This window comes from Dermacentor variabilis, chromosome 11, assembly GCF_050947875.1.
Source record: "Dermacentor variabilis isolate Ectoservices chromosome 11, ASM5094787v1, whole genome shotgun sequence".
Lineage (NCBI taxonomy): Eukaryota > Metazoa > Arthropoda > Arachnida > Ixodida > Ixodidae > Dermacentor > Dermacentor variabilis.
In genome coordinates this window covers 1,250,749-1,265,925 of record NC_134578.1, presented here as the reverse complement: position 1 = coordinate 1,265,925, position 15,177 = coordinate 1,250,749, and the positions used below count along the sequence as shown (strand labels likewise).

The 15,177-nt window shown below is 49.2% G+C and overlaps 1 protein-coding gene across 1 annotated transcript in view; it reads left to right on the top strand.

Moving 5' to 3' along the window:
- Positions 1 to 15,177, top strand: part of LOC142564891 (aldehyde dehydrogenase, mitochondrial-like) — a 158,877-nt gene that overhangs the window by 106,066 nt on the left and 37,634 nt on the right. Inside the window, exons 8-10 of the mRNA XM_075676083.1 lie at positions 6,284 to 6,468; positions 6,716 to 6,873; positions 10,830 to 10,994. Of these exons, the coding sequence (XP_075532198.1) occupies positions 6,284 to 6,468; positions 6,716 to 6,873; positions 10,830 to 10,994 (508 nt within the window). The remainder of the gene's footprint in view (positions 1 to 6,283; positions 6,469 to 6,715; positions 6,874 to 10,829; positions 10,995 to 15,177) is intronic.

The window sequence follows — 15,177 nt, the reverse complement described above, 5'->3', positions numbered from 1 at the left end:
TCAAGAATAGCCCTTAGCAGTTCTGGTTTTCTGAGTTAGTCTGAGACATCCAGACCCAACTCTCTTGCAAGCTCCAGCAATTTCGGTTTGCGCAACGACTTCAAATCCATGGCTGCTCTGAATGCTGCTTTCTCTACTGCCTAATATTGTCTTGCCGCAAACTAACCCGGCAGCAACGACAACCACAATTACCAACTCTGTTTCTGACACTAACAAAAGCCTGGTAAAACTCAGAAGAAGAAAGTCCCGCACTCACCAAACCTCACAGCCAAGAATTCAGTGCATTCCTTCCGCTGCAGGCAATCAGTCATCACACAGGGCTCGTTGCACTGCTCCCGGATGGTCGTTGTGCTGCTCAGCATACAGTCGACCGCATATCTTCGCTGCTGGCCTCCGTTGTCGCGATCTCACCACTGGCAACCAGTTGTTGCAAATGAGTCACAAGCCCCAAGGGTAGCGTTGGCCTGGTGGTCTGGGGCACAGCTGGAAGCATCCGAAGGTCCTGGCAAAGGATGAGTCGAATGCTAACAGAACAACTTGTTTATTCCAGGATCGCAAAAGAGCGGCCGGTCAGGTCGACCGAAGTGCAGGAACGGGAGACCACGTTACTCGGCTGAATAAAGTGAAGCGTCCGGGGGCAGCTGGGGTCCGGAGTCCGAGGTCCCTTGGCGTCCGGGGGCAGCTGTCTTTATACTCTCGGAATCTAGGACAAGAAGGAAGCGCTCGGAAGAGGCGCACGTGATGGCGACGCACGGACACGTTGTGACATGTGACAAGTATCCGCCGGGCCGGCGCCGGTCAGACCTCCTCGCTTCACAGTTGGGGAGCTCCTCTCCCTGGCTGCCGCGCTTTGACAAGCGTGGGGCACCAACACACGCACACACACACAGACACACACACGCACACGCACACACACTCGAAGACACGTGGCAATGAAACATGCCTGGATGCGCTTAGCAGGAGGTGTTGGGGCAGCGCTGAACTGCCCAAAATGTCCGCCGCTATGAACGAAGCCCCGGCGTCCCGTTTGCATCCGCGCCGGCTATACCGCACGTCGGAGGCGAAAACGTAACAAGCCACAGTAGTCCTCCACAAAGAAAAGCAACAAAATCCCAATAAAGAAAGGCGTCAGACAGGGACATACGATCTCTCCAATGCTATTCACAGCATGTTTACTGGAGGTATTCAGAGACCTGGAGTGGGAAGAATAGGGGATAAAAGTTGATGGAGAATACCTTAGCAACTTGCGATTCGCTGATGATATTGCCTTGCTTAGTAACTCAGGAGACCAATTGCAATGCATGCTCACTGACCTGGAGAGGCAAAGCAGAAGGGTGGGTCTGAAAATTAATCTGCAGAAAACTAAAGTAATGTTTAACAGTCTCGGAAGAGAACAGCAGTTTGCGATAGGTAGCGAGGCACTGGAAGTGGTAAGGGAATACATCTACTTAGGGCAGGCAGTGACCACGGATCCGGATCATGAGACTGAAATAACCAGAAGAATAAGAATGGGCTGGGGTGAGTTTGGCAGGCATTCTCAAATCATGAACAGCAGGTTGCCACTATCCCTCAAGAGGAAAGTGTATAACAGCTGTGTGTTACCAGTACTCACGTATGGGGCAGAAACCTGGAGGCTTACGAAAAGGGTTCTGCTGAAATTGAGGACGACGCAACGAGCTATGGAAAGAAGAATGATGGGTGTAACGTTAAGGGATAAGAAAAGAGCAGATTGGGTGAGGGAACAAACGCGGGTAAATGACATCTTAGTTGAAATCAAGAAAAAGAAATGGGGGGGGGGGGGGGCATGGGCCGGACATGTAATGAGGAGGGAAGATAACCGATGGTCATTATGGTTTACGGACTGGATTCCAAGGGAAGGGAAACGTAGCAGGGGGTGGCAGAAAGTTAGGTGGGCGGATGACATTAAGACGTTTGCAAGGACAACATGGCCACAATTAGTACATGACCGGGGTAGTTGGAGAAGTATGGAGAGGACTTTGCCCTGCAGTGGGCGTAACTAGGATGATGATGATGATGATGATGATGATGATGATGATGATGATGATGTTGCACTCGCGTTTGACTGCAAGGAAATCATGCCTGGCTGCTGCGCCTTCGGATGCAGAAACCGAGCCGAGTCTGGAAAATATTTTTTCTCGATTCCGACCGGCAAAAATGACCGAGAGCGTCGTTCTGCGTGGTTACACAGAATCGGCCGGGAGAACTTCAAGCCTAAAAAAAAGAAACACCCGCGTGTGCGAGGTATAAGTACACCTTGCTTGTGCTTTTCGGCAGTGTTTTAGAAGATGTTTAAGCGAAGTGCAAGCGGTATTAGCGATGCTACGAAAATGGGAGTTCATTGCAGGGATCGTTCGCGTCTTGCACGCTTGACGCGGATACACGTGTACGCGTTTGTTGCTCAACACACGCGGTTATTCCGTGGTCGTGGCACGCGAAGGCACACTTGTCGCGCGAATATTCCACGTCCTCACGTGCACCAGGTACTCGCATTATTCCTCCGCGCACGTGAGCGCGCTCTCGCCTCGAGTCACTCGACCCATATGGCACTTGTTTTTCGCAGACCCATGGGTAGCCCAGCGTTAGGGTGACCAGCATCACACTTCTAACCATACAACAAACATTTGCAGGATCACTTTCGTGCTGAAGATTTTGAGAAGCCTAGAGTGGATGGGCATTCCACTTATCCTTTGCTCATTTATACATACGCATTTTGAGGATGAAAGCAACGGCCTGGTGATATTCACAACACATGGTTCAAATTTTGAGCTTGTAAGCCGAGCACATGCGATGAACTGAAGTCAGCATACATATTATGTTTTATGTTGAAATGCTACGGTGCATACCCAAATAATGTTGTGCTTGATGCATAACAAGAAATAAAAAACAACAGAACACCCAGTAGCTTTGGTTTCACTTTGCCACTATGCATGTTACATAAACCGCTCTAAAAACACAAGAATTTTATACATCGCCCATGTAACGTAAAAAAGAAAGTGCGGCGTCACCCGCGGGCGTTCCTGCCTTTTTTTTTTTTTTTTACTCAGGCAGCAAATCTTGGCAGTCTAAGAAAACAGTCATAAATAGGTTGAGAAGAGTAGCTGCTCATGAACGCACTAGACAGCCGCGTTCATAAATCGCAATGTAGCAAACTGTCGCTCATTATCAGTGTACAGAAGTACATATACGTTGCTGTAATCACGCAAATGGCTCATATTGGCCTTCCACAAGATTTAGTGCACAAAATGGTCATCGAAGTTGGTTTTTACACCTGCTGTGCACAGATCGTCTTACGATCATGGCCAAACACCGGTGGTGCGCACACGGCAATCGCATGTGTGTCGTGCGTATACGGCGGACGAAGTCACCCGGTAGAGTCGAGAACGCGCGGTATCCGATTACAAACTAAATTAAATGTATCCGATTTAGCTTGTGAAATTATACAATGAACGTGCGTACCTGTGACACTGTCAGGTGTTAGTTTCGTCCTGCTTGGAAGCATTCAATAGAAGCTGGCGGTGGTCCACGATGTTCATGCCCAAAAGCACAAGCTTGCCTCGTAGCGGCTCTAAGTGACGAAATGTTTCCTTCGTAGCTCGCTCCGCTGAAGGAGAAAAAAACGCGTGCATAAGCTCCCGATAACAGCACTAGGGTCTATTCTAGCCACCCTAACAGCGCTAACCTGCTGCCCACAATTGTAGCACAGTTCCAGCAGTAAACACGATCGGCGTGTAAAACAACCACCGGCTGCATTACTTCGCACAAAATAACATTTTCTTTTCGTTCTTAGCAACCATTATCTCCAGGCACAAAGTATTTGTACTTCAGTAAACACTCAACCCGATGTGTCACCGAATATCAAGCTCTTCCAACACGGCGGCCTTCCCGCGACGCAGTCGGCTTGGAAGATATATGGCGGTGGCCGCTCAGTGTTGCCAGTCAAATCCCGACCTTTGTGGTACTCTGAAATTTTTTCCAGTGACTCTACTCAGGAGGGGTTGACGAAGCTTGGGCGTGCAGTTCCTCACGGACGATGGAGCCAATCAAGGCACATAGTTCGCTGTCGTTGGAGACCTTGAAATCAGATGTGTCAGGGTGTAAGCAGAGCATATGAAGCTCATCGAGACGCTGACACGTACTGATGATGTCTGCGACGGCAGCGGGGTTCAGCACTACAAACGCCTTTAATGCCGTCGTCCAAATACCATTGAGCAGGTAACGCACACGGTCACTCTCTGCCATCGAGGTGTTCACGCGGCGACTGAGGGCGAGGACGTCCTTATGTACGAAGTGTACGACTCGCCGGAGTGCTGAACACGCTCAGCGAGCTTCTTCTTGGAGATATCGGTGCGGACAGACGAGTTCGCCAAAATCTGGCGTAGGTGGTGTTTAAAGGTGCTCAAGTTGACGAAATCGAGCTCATGATTGTAAAACCAAGTTTTTGCGACGCCGGTTAGGTAGAAGGCGACGTGGGGGGGGGGGGGGGGGGGGAGCAAGTTTTGCAGATTCGTTTCAGTGGTTAAATTCACTCACGCGCTCGTATAGCTCCAGCCAGTCTTCAGCCTCATCGTCTGGAAGTCCAGCAAACACCGGTGGATCCTTCAGAGGGGTCGTGACCGTCCAAGAAGGGGTTCCCGCAGGAGCAGGCAAGGTGGATGTCGTGGTATTAGTCTGCTGGTCTTGGGACACGGTCGAGTGCAGTTGGTATAGAGGCGGCGACCCCAGCGGAGCTCCAGAGATGTAGCGTAGGTGAAACTGGAGAGAGACCGGAAGTGAGAGGACGAAGAAACCGGACACCACACTCCACCACTTGTGAGACAAAGTTTAGGAAGCCAGTCCCTTCTTTATTCTCCCGAGTGAGAGCCCCACCACCAGGCTTCAAACGGTGATGATGAGTATGTACAGGTGAGAATATGAAGTGTATGAATAATTCTCACAATATATATATTTCGTATAACTCCTGCTTTTTGTATGTGCTGTCTGTTGAGACTATAATTTCGGTGCAATTACTCAATACACGACCGGTGACAGTTGCTCCTGCGCAATACATCTTAACAAAGGACAGCGTCATTAAGATTTTTTGCTGGTGGTCGCATATGTACAAAAATATAAAGAAGGGTCTTGAATGACAAAATTTCATTAAAATATTTGTCCTCGACTTGTTAATTTCGTGATCTTAACATTTTTCATATCAGTGGCATGCACTGATGTGCTGGTTTCGAAATGATGTAGTTCCAAAGTTCGTGTGATATTTTGTTTACTTATTGAATAGACAAAAAACATGGAAGCTTTGATATCAGTTGTTTCGGGTACTATTTTTGGGACAGACGAGTATGTTCCATTATCAAAAAATTATATTTTACTTGTCTTGACAGTGCGTAGCGTTTAAGAATTCGTTTTCAGAATCTTTGGCAATGCAGTTATCATTAATGTATTTGATCCCTTGACAAATTTTATAAGGAGGAGGCCTAGCTACAGGGTGAGCCCCCCCCCCCCCCCTCGAACGAAATTTCTTGCTACGCCATCGACCAACGTTACGCCACTGGTCATCAGCGCACTTGGCGCCGCCACCTGCAGTACTTTGCTTGCGTCATCAATGCTCCTTGAGCCGCCGTCCGCACCAATTCATGTCGCCGCAGCACTGTCGTTTGTACTGACCTGATCAAGCCTCATATCATTGATAATGACACCGGGCTGCGTGGAGATGAGCAAATGGTACAATGCTTGCGGATACTTAGGGAACTCCCAAAGGAGTTTCTGTGTGATTTTTTTTTACAATACCGCAGATCTTACGCAGTGTAGCCGTCCATGTAATGCAATAATACTGCCTCCTGCATTTACTTGTTCAAGCTCCTGCATTCACCTTGTTCACGTTTTGCTCATCGTCGTAAATTTCCATCTCCCGCATTCCCTGTCTTTTCTCTGAATAATACTGGAAGTACGATATTTGCACTTTAAAGGTCACATGTTTCATCATCGTCGCCGTTATCACGCCATGTTATTCATTATGCAATCATCTTCGTCGTCTTATGCCGCTGTTGTCATAATCATACTTCGTAGCCATCACCATCGCCATTGCCTGGCGTGCCTTTTGAGAACTTTGCAAGGCGCAAAACACCGAGACAGGGGACGAAGTGTGGTGAGTTAGGCGAATAATTGTCACATCAAATTCTCGAGACTTCGAGAATTGATTGTGCGCAATCAGACAGCTGAGTGCCCTGAATAAGCACACATCCATTTCTTTGCGGGAATCCATTTGGCCCAGTGGACCTGGCCGCCAACCTGGCGCACGAGGCCGTGTTCTGGAACCAGGGCGAGATCTGCTGCGCCGCCACGCGGGCCTACGTGCACACCGATGTGTACGACCAGTTTGTGGCCAAGGCCGTGGAGCTCGCCAAGAAGAGGGTGGTCGGGGACCCATTCGACGAACGGTGCACACAGGGTGCTCAGGTATGTCCTTGATGCAGAGCCGCCGCTTACCGGTGGCTTTGTGACGGCTTTGCGACAGTCCGTCGAATTCAGCTGGCGGACTATATACTCCTCATCTGTCAGCTCGCATGCAATGGTCGAGAGGCTGGGACCAAAGTGTATGTGTGGGGGGGTGGGGGGGGGGGTATAATTACAAGAGCCCAGCTTATACCACCGCAAGAGCACTTACACGCAACACTTTCTCATGCTTAGTGATTTCTCTGCGCAGATCGACGAAACCCAACTGGATCGTATCCTTGGCTATATCGAGATAGGACAAAACGAGGGTGCCAAGCTACGCTGTGGTGGTCGCCGGCTCGGCACGCGCGGGTTCTTTGTTCAGCCAACCGTTTTCGCAGACGTTGAGGATGACATGACCATCGCCAGGTACGCTAGCGCTAAAACGTATCATTTAGTATGCAGGTTACAGTTAGCGCAGCTTCTAAATGGGCCTGTGATTATCGACAGACTGCACCATTGCGCAGAGCTAAAGTGAGGTGGCGATGTTGTAGTTAAACAGCGCTTTTTTATCGCGCTGCCCCAATTTTTTTAGACGATGCTTTCCTTGCCAACCCTCCTAGACTTTCCTGGCAGGGGCTGATGTCACGAATAATATATTTGTAGATATAAGGCACGTTCGATTCGCCAGCACCACCTGAACCAGTTCACGAGGTACTGCACACTGCCATTTGTTTCAGCGGTGCAGTAACGTCGCCCTCTGAACCACGACGTTCGTTTCAAAAGGCGCAGAAAAAGTGCAGGGCTGGTTCACGATTTTGCGGCTCCCTCTCTATACTGTCGGTGCCGACTTGGTGCAGACGTACTTGTGCGAAACAGCCGCACAGCAGACGACACAGCGGACATGCGCAAGTGGCGTTAAGGGCAACTCCGGCGATTTTTCGATGTCAAAGGGATGTCGATGAAATTCGCTGGGCACGTTCCTCTGCCCCCAGCCGTCATGTCCTCAAAAAAAGCAGATTTGAGAGCTGCACAGATTTTTACAAGTGAATTTAATAAATTGCCTCGAACACCCTACCTTACCTGTTCCTCAGTTACAGGCAACATTGAGTATGACGTCAGGAGAGTCCCGCTCAGAGCATGCCGGGATCATGCAGACAACAGGGACGAGCGCGTGGAGGAATCGACGATCGTGAGCTAGTGCACGCTTCGCGTCAGAAGTTGCTGTCACGAGAATTAGCGTTCCCTGTGGATGGGCAAGTGATGGGGGCGGGGGGGGGGGGGGGGGGGCAAGTGGTGTTGCGTTGTTGGCTGCACGAACTTCAGCCCTCGCAATGCGCACACACGATTTGAGACTATTCCGATCGCGTTCATCCGAGGTGAAGCCTATATGTCACAGTCGCGTTGTTCATGCGTCTGCTGCTGGCGGACCTGAGCGACTGACCTGAAGCTAATTAAGCCATCAGGATGAAGAAAATTACTTCTGTGGTTCAGTTTTGCCCGTGCGGATTTGAAATAAACCATTCCTCATTTCGTACAGTCCACACACAAAAAGCGACAACACGGAGCAGTATCGACATCGGTACATTGCCGTTTTCGACGGAAAGCTGCCCGCCGCACTCAACGGCACTTCCCTAAATTAAATGCGACTACGAAGATGGGTCTATTTTTACTTATTCTCAAGCCGACTCATGATTTGGCTTCCGAGCTGCACTGCTTAACTCGTATCCTAAATGGGCAGCGAGCGTAGGCTCCTTCGATACAGCAGCGTCAACAACCGCCTCGTTCAGCTGCCAACTGTTATGATTGGGGGTTCAATCCCATCGCTCGTGATCCGTTGTCAGGATTGGAGTCGGGCATGAATTAGAAGGTAGCTGGCCCATGCCGTCGTCCAACTTATCCACGCTGAGGACGTTGATGAAGGGAAGGACTGCTTCTCATCGAGAACGAGGAATATGGGTTTATTTACAGTATTTATATCAGTCTAACATGACTGTTTGAGAAAGTACATCAGTCTAACATGACTGCTTGAGAGAGAGTGTCCTGAGCAGCCGCACAACAGCAGTTTTTAAACACTCGGTGCTCTCCCGATACCCAGGTGACGGAAACGGCCGTCCAAGCACCGTAGGCGAGTTGACCAGGCACCGAAGGGGAGACGAAGCACCGTAGGGGAGACGACCCGGCACCGTAGGGGCATTTATTCCCCGAACTGCAGCGCGCCCGCCGGCCGCCCATTGTCTGACGTCTTGGTCGGCGCGTGGGTAGGGTTGTCAGTAGACGTTCCCGCGGCTCATTAACAATAGTTGGTCCGCCGAGCCCGTTTAGTTACAATGACGACTTCGTCAAACTCGGCTCCAGCGACGGGGAGTCGAGGACGCTCGTATTATTGTTCACACACAGTCGACTTAGTCACGCCGTGACTAGAGGTGTGCGGCGACGCTCCCGAAATGTTGCCTCCACAGTCGCAATTGGTTGGCAAAACTTGCACTGCAGCTGGCCGTTCTTAACGCAACGTTGTTTATACTGTCATCGGCGTGTCTGCGAGAAAACTACGCGTTCTCTCAATAAACAATCACACGCGCAAAGTCGTCATCTATGTCCACCTTACGGAACATATTGTGTGCACGAAGAGAATGCAAAGAATGATAAGTAGGCAGCATAACGCTCCCCTACTACAGTCTCCCGGCCGCTGTTTTCGAAGGTGCGTGGTCGCTCATAGCGCAATTCAGAGTGATGCAGCGGTGCTTACATGCACCAAATCTGCCTTGTTTGATATGTTCTGACATTATTAGATGTCAAGGATGAGCGGCTAGTATTATATCTCAAGCGAATGACGAATAGTCGCTGCACCTGCCGATCCATGTAAACAAACTCACCCTTTGGTGCTTTTTACAGTCAGCGGCGTTTCTGCGAGTCGTGCTCCACATCTTACAGTGAGCATGCAAAGCGTTTCCCTGAGAGGTGTATAAAGCCTAAAATAGCAAGTAGCACGTATAATATCAGTGGTTTGGGCTACCCTTGGTCTTCATGTTGCAGCACGACATGTAGCGCACGGGCCCTGGCTCTCGTGATTGCGGGTCGAATGCGAACGGCAATTGGTGGCTATCGAATTCGTCAGAATCATGCCTGTCAATATTCGACAGATCCGAAGAACTGGTGCCGTTGACCTTGTCCGACGCAGTCAGATCCGGCGCAGCCACGATTCAGCCGAGCGTCTGCTCTAGATAGTGATCTAAAGAAATACGCTTACTCTTCGCTGCAAGCGGGTGAGACCGGCATTCCTTGCGCGCTTTCCTCGCTGGAGACACCCGTGACGTCACACGAAGAGGTTCGCTCGGCTGCTTAGTCAGGTTTCGTTTTTGCGCTTTCTTGCTTGTTTAAAAATATTTTCGAATTTGCGAAATAGTTCTACTATGAGACGAGTGACAGGGGTGTCTCGGGAGCATAAATATTCTATTACCTTAACAGGGTTCAAAAATCGCCTGAGTTGCACTTTAAAACCCCGCTTACATGCGTCTGCTGTGTCTGCGCAAGTGCGGGTGTACTTACCGCTCAAAAACCGATTATACCAGCAGTTCAGGACATCTCACACTTACTCACTCCGTCTACATTAGTCGGAAAGAAAACAAAACGCTTGCACCGCGTCTGCACCTTGACAATCGCGCCTGCACCGAAGAAATCGAGCTGCACAATTTCTCAACTTCTCATGAACCGCCGTGAAATGGTTCACAGTGGTGCAGGCGAATCTAACGGACCTAGATAAACAAAAAATTGTATGAATGTGCCCGCGAAGTCGCTGAGGCAAACCTCGTGCGCTGACCACGTTTGTCCAACTCTCTTCGGCGCAATAAAACATAACTTCATTTATGCAGCTTGCACCTGTAATGTCGGCTCGCAAGCTCCTCTAGAGCACAGCAGTCTGTTCATTAAAATGTTACACTGTTATATTATTTGATTTACTTTATTTTCTTTTATTTATATTGCCACTTAGTATATGCCACGGCTTCTTGGCCAATCCTACAAAACGCGCGTGTCCCACTATGTATGATTTCTCCATAAAACAAAGATATTAGTTCGCCTCACAGATAACTTAAAGCACAGGGATATCTATGAAATGGTTGTTTATATTTCTAGAATTTTTAATCTGCTTTACTTTTTTTTCATTTAGCCTCGCGAACTCGCAAACTGAACTGAACCGTGCCTACGGAAATTAATTGTAACATGTATCATTGTATAAAAAATGGATTATCATTATTAGCAGCGCTGAGCATAGAGCATACCGAAAGATTGCTCACATAGCACCACGTCTGCAAACTATTCTTCCGTGCTTGTCCGACGTGAAAAGGCGCAGCCAGGTTTGTTTAACTGTGTAAATGCCTCTGCAGGGAAGAAATATTCGGACCTGTCCAGAGTATTTTCAAGTTCAACACCATCGACGAGGTCATCGAGAGGGCGAATGCCACAAACTATGGACTGGCGGCAGGAGTCATCACAAAAGACCTCAACACGGCCACCATTGTTGCGCATGCACTTGAAGCGGGCATTGTCTGGTACGTAAGTTGTACACTGCAAAATTTTTGGCGGGATCAGCGGGGCCCATCTGGTGCAGTTTCAACTAGTTTCCTAAAACGGCGCCAGAGCGCCTTTACTGTAATTTTATAGCGCTCGCAGCACGATGCCACGCATAACTTTCCTGCCTTTTGAAGTCTCCAGGTGCCCGGCTTTCCCATTACGAAGGTTCGTCATCGTCACCTTCAAAATTATTAATATCATTATTACACAGAAGCTGTACATGGTTAGGGCATTTCGAACAACCCACGGACGAGCTCGTGCCACTGCTCACGCGTTCGTCGTCTTCCACGGCTGGCGCCGTTGCCGCTCATTACTTAAGGGGAAGCTAAAGGTTAATATTAAGTCAGCGTGCACTGTTGAAATACCATCCCGGAAGCCTCGAAACGCTTGTTTCATGCGAAGGAGTGACTCACTTTAAGAGCAAATGCGTTCTGAAGCATCCGCGTACCTCTAGCGCAGTTCAAATCGCCCGCCCTCCGAACGAGGAGTGGTGACGTCATAGTCAGGTTGCGCCGTCGGTGAGTAAAACGGCGCCCGCAGACGGCGCTACGGCATTTCTGCTCAAAACGCAAACGCGCGGCCAGAAACAGAGCCAAGAAAGCGGAACTATGGTGGCTAGCGGAAGGGAAAGCGCGCGACGATAAGCTGGTTATTTTATGACGCCAACTTTGACGCTCATTGCAATGGACGGCCCTGACAACGACACATTGCCTCGCGATGCTGGGCTCGACTTCAGCGATTTCAGCACTGATGAATGTGACCTGCTGCTGAGGGCTCGCGCTGCCGGCGTCGTTGCGTGCTACTACGACGGCAACTGTATGTTATGGCTGTACATATTCGCACATTTGTAGCTTTTCCTTCGTGAAAACTAAATGCCACCCTCACCGTCCCGTCTTCGACCTGCAGTTGTTCTTGCACTTCGGAGAATGCAGGCAAGACCGATGGAACGGCGCTACGGGAAGCGTTGCTTTGAAGGGCACTCCACACGACTTCAGTAAGTCGGCGTTGAACTCGTAATCCTCTGGACCAAAGTGCAGCGAGCACACTATGCGATTTTTCGGCTCTTTGCCAACGCGCTGTGGAAGAGGTACGGCACTTAACCACTTCGAACGGAAAGGTTCACTCGTTGGCACAAAGTGATAAGTAACGTTGGATTCGCCACTACAATGTCCATGGCCAAGTTCCGCGGACCGTTCGCGCATCCCACGACATCATGTGGACGTGGCATTCTCGCTGCTTGTTCAAAATGCAAGTTTCGGGAGCCAGCAGAACCAGCGCAGCACGACGCGATAACGAAAGAACTGAAACTTCAAAGAGCGCGCGGTGCAGAGTCGAGCGCGCAGAGTCGAACGAAAACGAAACCTTTCGACAACCCACACAGTGCTACTGAACGGTAACGTCAAAATGTTTTTTTTAGAATGGAACAGAAATAAACAAGTAGCATTTTCTTCCGTTTTATAACCTAATGAAATGATCTTTCTAATTCGAGTAGTTGAGTTCTAGTGACATAAATTATGATGAGGAGTGCCTTCGTCGTCGGGCTAGTATCGGTATGTCGCTGGGGGGTCTCAAGTCATGTCATGCATTTACCTCAATTTCTCAGTTACTAAAGCTCTGTTCGCGATTGTATTGACGCCTTAGACGTTCTAGAGCATTGCTTTATCACTTTAACTTGACTTCATAGTAACCTTTAGTGTCCCTTTAAGAGCACACTAAAGGCAAATATTACGTCGACGTGGACTGTTTAAATACCATTCCAGAAATCTCGCAACGCTTGTTTGTGCCAAGAAAAACTCAGTTTACGAGAAAATTGCATCTGAAGGGTCCGAATACCTTTTTCGAAATTCAAATCTCCCTACACCTAACTTGAGTAGTGGTGACATTGCGTACGCCATCACCGCCCTTTGCTGCTGTCGGTGAGTAAAATGGCGCCCGACAGATGGCGGTACCGGGCCAATACAGATGAAGTCAGAGCAGTGGCGTAGCAACAGGGGGGGCCGGGGGGCCGTGGGCCCCGGGTGCAAGGGGCCAGTGAGCGGGGGGGGGGGGTGTCATATATGTCTGAAGACACCCCTCCTTCCGCCGGCTACACCCGGGGAGGGGGTGATAGAAGACCTATGGGCCCCGGGTGCCAGACGACCTAGCTACGCCACTGAGTCAGAGCGGCGGATTCGCTGCTGCAGTGCACTGTAGCTGCAGCTGCTTTTCGGCCAAGTGGCGTAGACGGTTCGGGCACCCCGCGACATCACATGGAAGTTGAATTCTTTGCTATTTGCAGTTTGTGTGAGTTTCGCGAGCCAGCAAAACCAGCGCAGCACTGCGCGACAACGAAACTACCGAAACGCGAAAGCGTGGGTGGTACAGAGTCGAGCGAAAGCGACGCCTTTCGTAAAAGTTCTTTTTTCGTAAAATTGAAATAGAAGTGGTCAAGTAGCATTTTATTTCATCTTATGATACAATACTAGGATGTTTTTTGCAACGAGTGGTTGAGTTCTCTAGTGACACAATTTAACTGAGGAGTGCCTTCGTCATCGGGCAAGGGCTTGAAAGTCCCGAAAAAGTCTCTAATCATGACCTGCATTTACCTCGATTTCTCGAGCATTAAGGCTTTGTTCGCAATTACGCCTTAGATATTCTCGAACACTAATCTATAGCTTTAGCTTGACTTAATATTTGCCTTTAGTGTCCCTTTAAGGGCGTGATGAGCCCTTCATTGGCAAGAGGAAATTATCGTCATGATCATCATCAACAACTAATATCAGAAATTGCTCGAGCATCATCATCTTCTTCCATAGCTGACTCGTTTGCACGCCTCGGCTCAACCGTTCGAACATGCCCGTGCCTATGCTCGTGCGTTCGTCGTCGTCGTTGTCTGCTTCCATATCTGGCTCCCTTGCCGCTCATCATTCCAGCGTAGAACTTCATTTCTCTTCTGTCGTCGTAAAGGGGAGGCCGTGTTAAAACTTTTTACAGCTAAGCTGTATATGGATACCCGGGTTAAATTTCTGCGTCCGTGCGTTTACACCGTCGCGTCGACAAAGCAAAATTTTCGTCTGCAGAGCTAGAGTAAAAGATTCTAGTCTTGTAGGTTCATTAGCGTAAGTGTCAAAATCTATGATGGATGGCCCATTGTTCATCCGCTAGTCACAAGTGTGAAGTAGAGTGATTGATGACCCATTGTTCTTGGCGCGGCGCTCGTTCGCCGCCGCTGTAGCAACCGTGTCCGTGTAAAGGCCGTAGTAAACGTAAAGGCACGTATCTTACAGTGTGTGTTCGTCTATAGAGTGACGTCAGTGTCCCCTAGCGACCTTATCGGCAGAGTTTCTAGAGCGGTTCCATGGGCCGGACGCGTATCGTGCGCACGGAAGAGCAACGTGTCCAACAACGACGGCGGAAGCGACAGCGAGAATGAGCGCGCCGACGGCAGCAAGCCGCTCAGGCTGATCGTGCGTCCGCCGATGAGCCTGGCCCGCCGCTTGTGCCGACCGACGAGGACCCGCACCGTGCACGACAAGAACGGCGGCGTGAGCAGAACCAGGAAAGGCAGCGCCGGCGGGACGACGCTAAGGCCCGTCGTAGCAAGCCCGAGATTAAAGCCCGAGACGCGGGCTTTAATCGCATATATATATATATATATATATATATATATATATATATATATATATATATATATATATATATATAATTTCGTCATTTTAGAAGAACACATAACAGCTTCGCTGGTCGTCCTTCACAGAGTGGAAGGGCCTTTTACTTTCTACAGCGAATCTGTATATGGCTAGGTTCTGGAAAAATTCAGTGGCCTTCCACTCTGTGAAGAAGGATGACTAGCGTAGCTGTACTGTGTGATAATGTGGCTTAAGAAAAAAATTACCGACGATTACGTTACTTCCTGATGCGAAATTTGAGCGCAGCAAATAAGCTGTTTCACCTTTTCGATAGATTGAGGCAAAGAAATCGAGCAACACATGTATGCGCTATCACAGAATTTTTTTTTTCACACGTATTCATTTAACAAAGACTCCACTAACAGTTCTTGACAGTCATGAAGGAAGCTTTGTGGTCGGAGAAATAGACTGATATATGTTCGACTTGGTACACCAATGCTTGATTCTCAAAGACGAGATCTATACAAGTGCCTCGCGAGGTTGTCACAGCCGT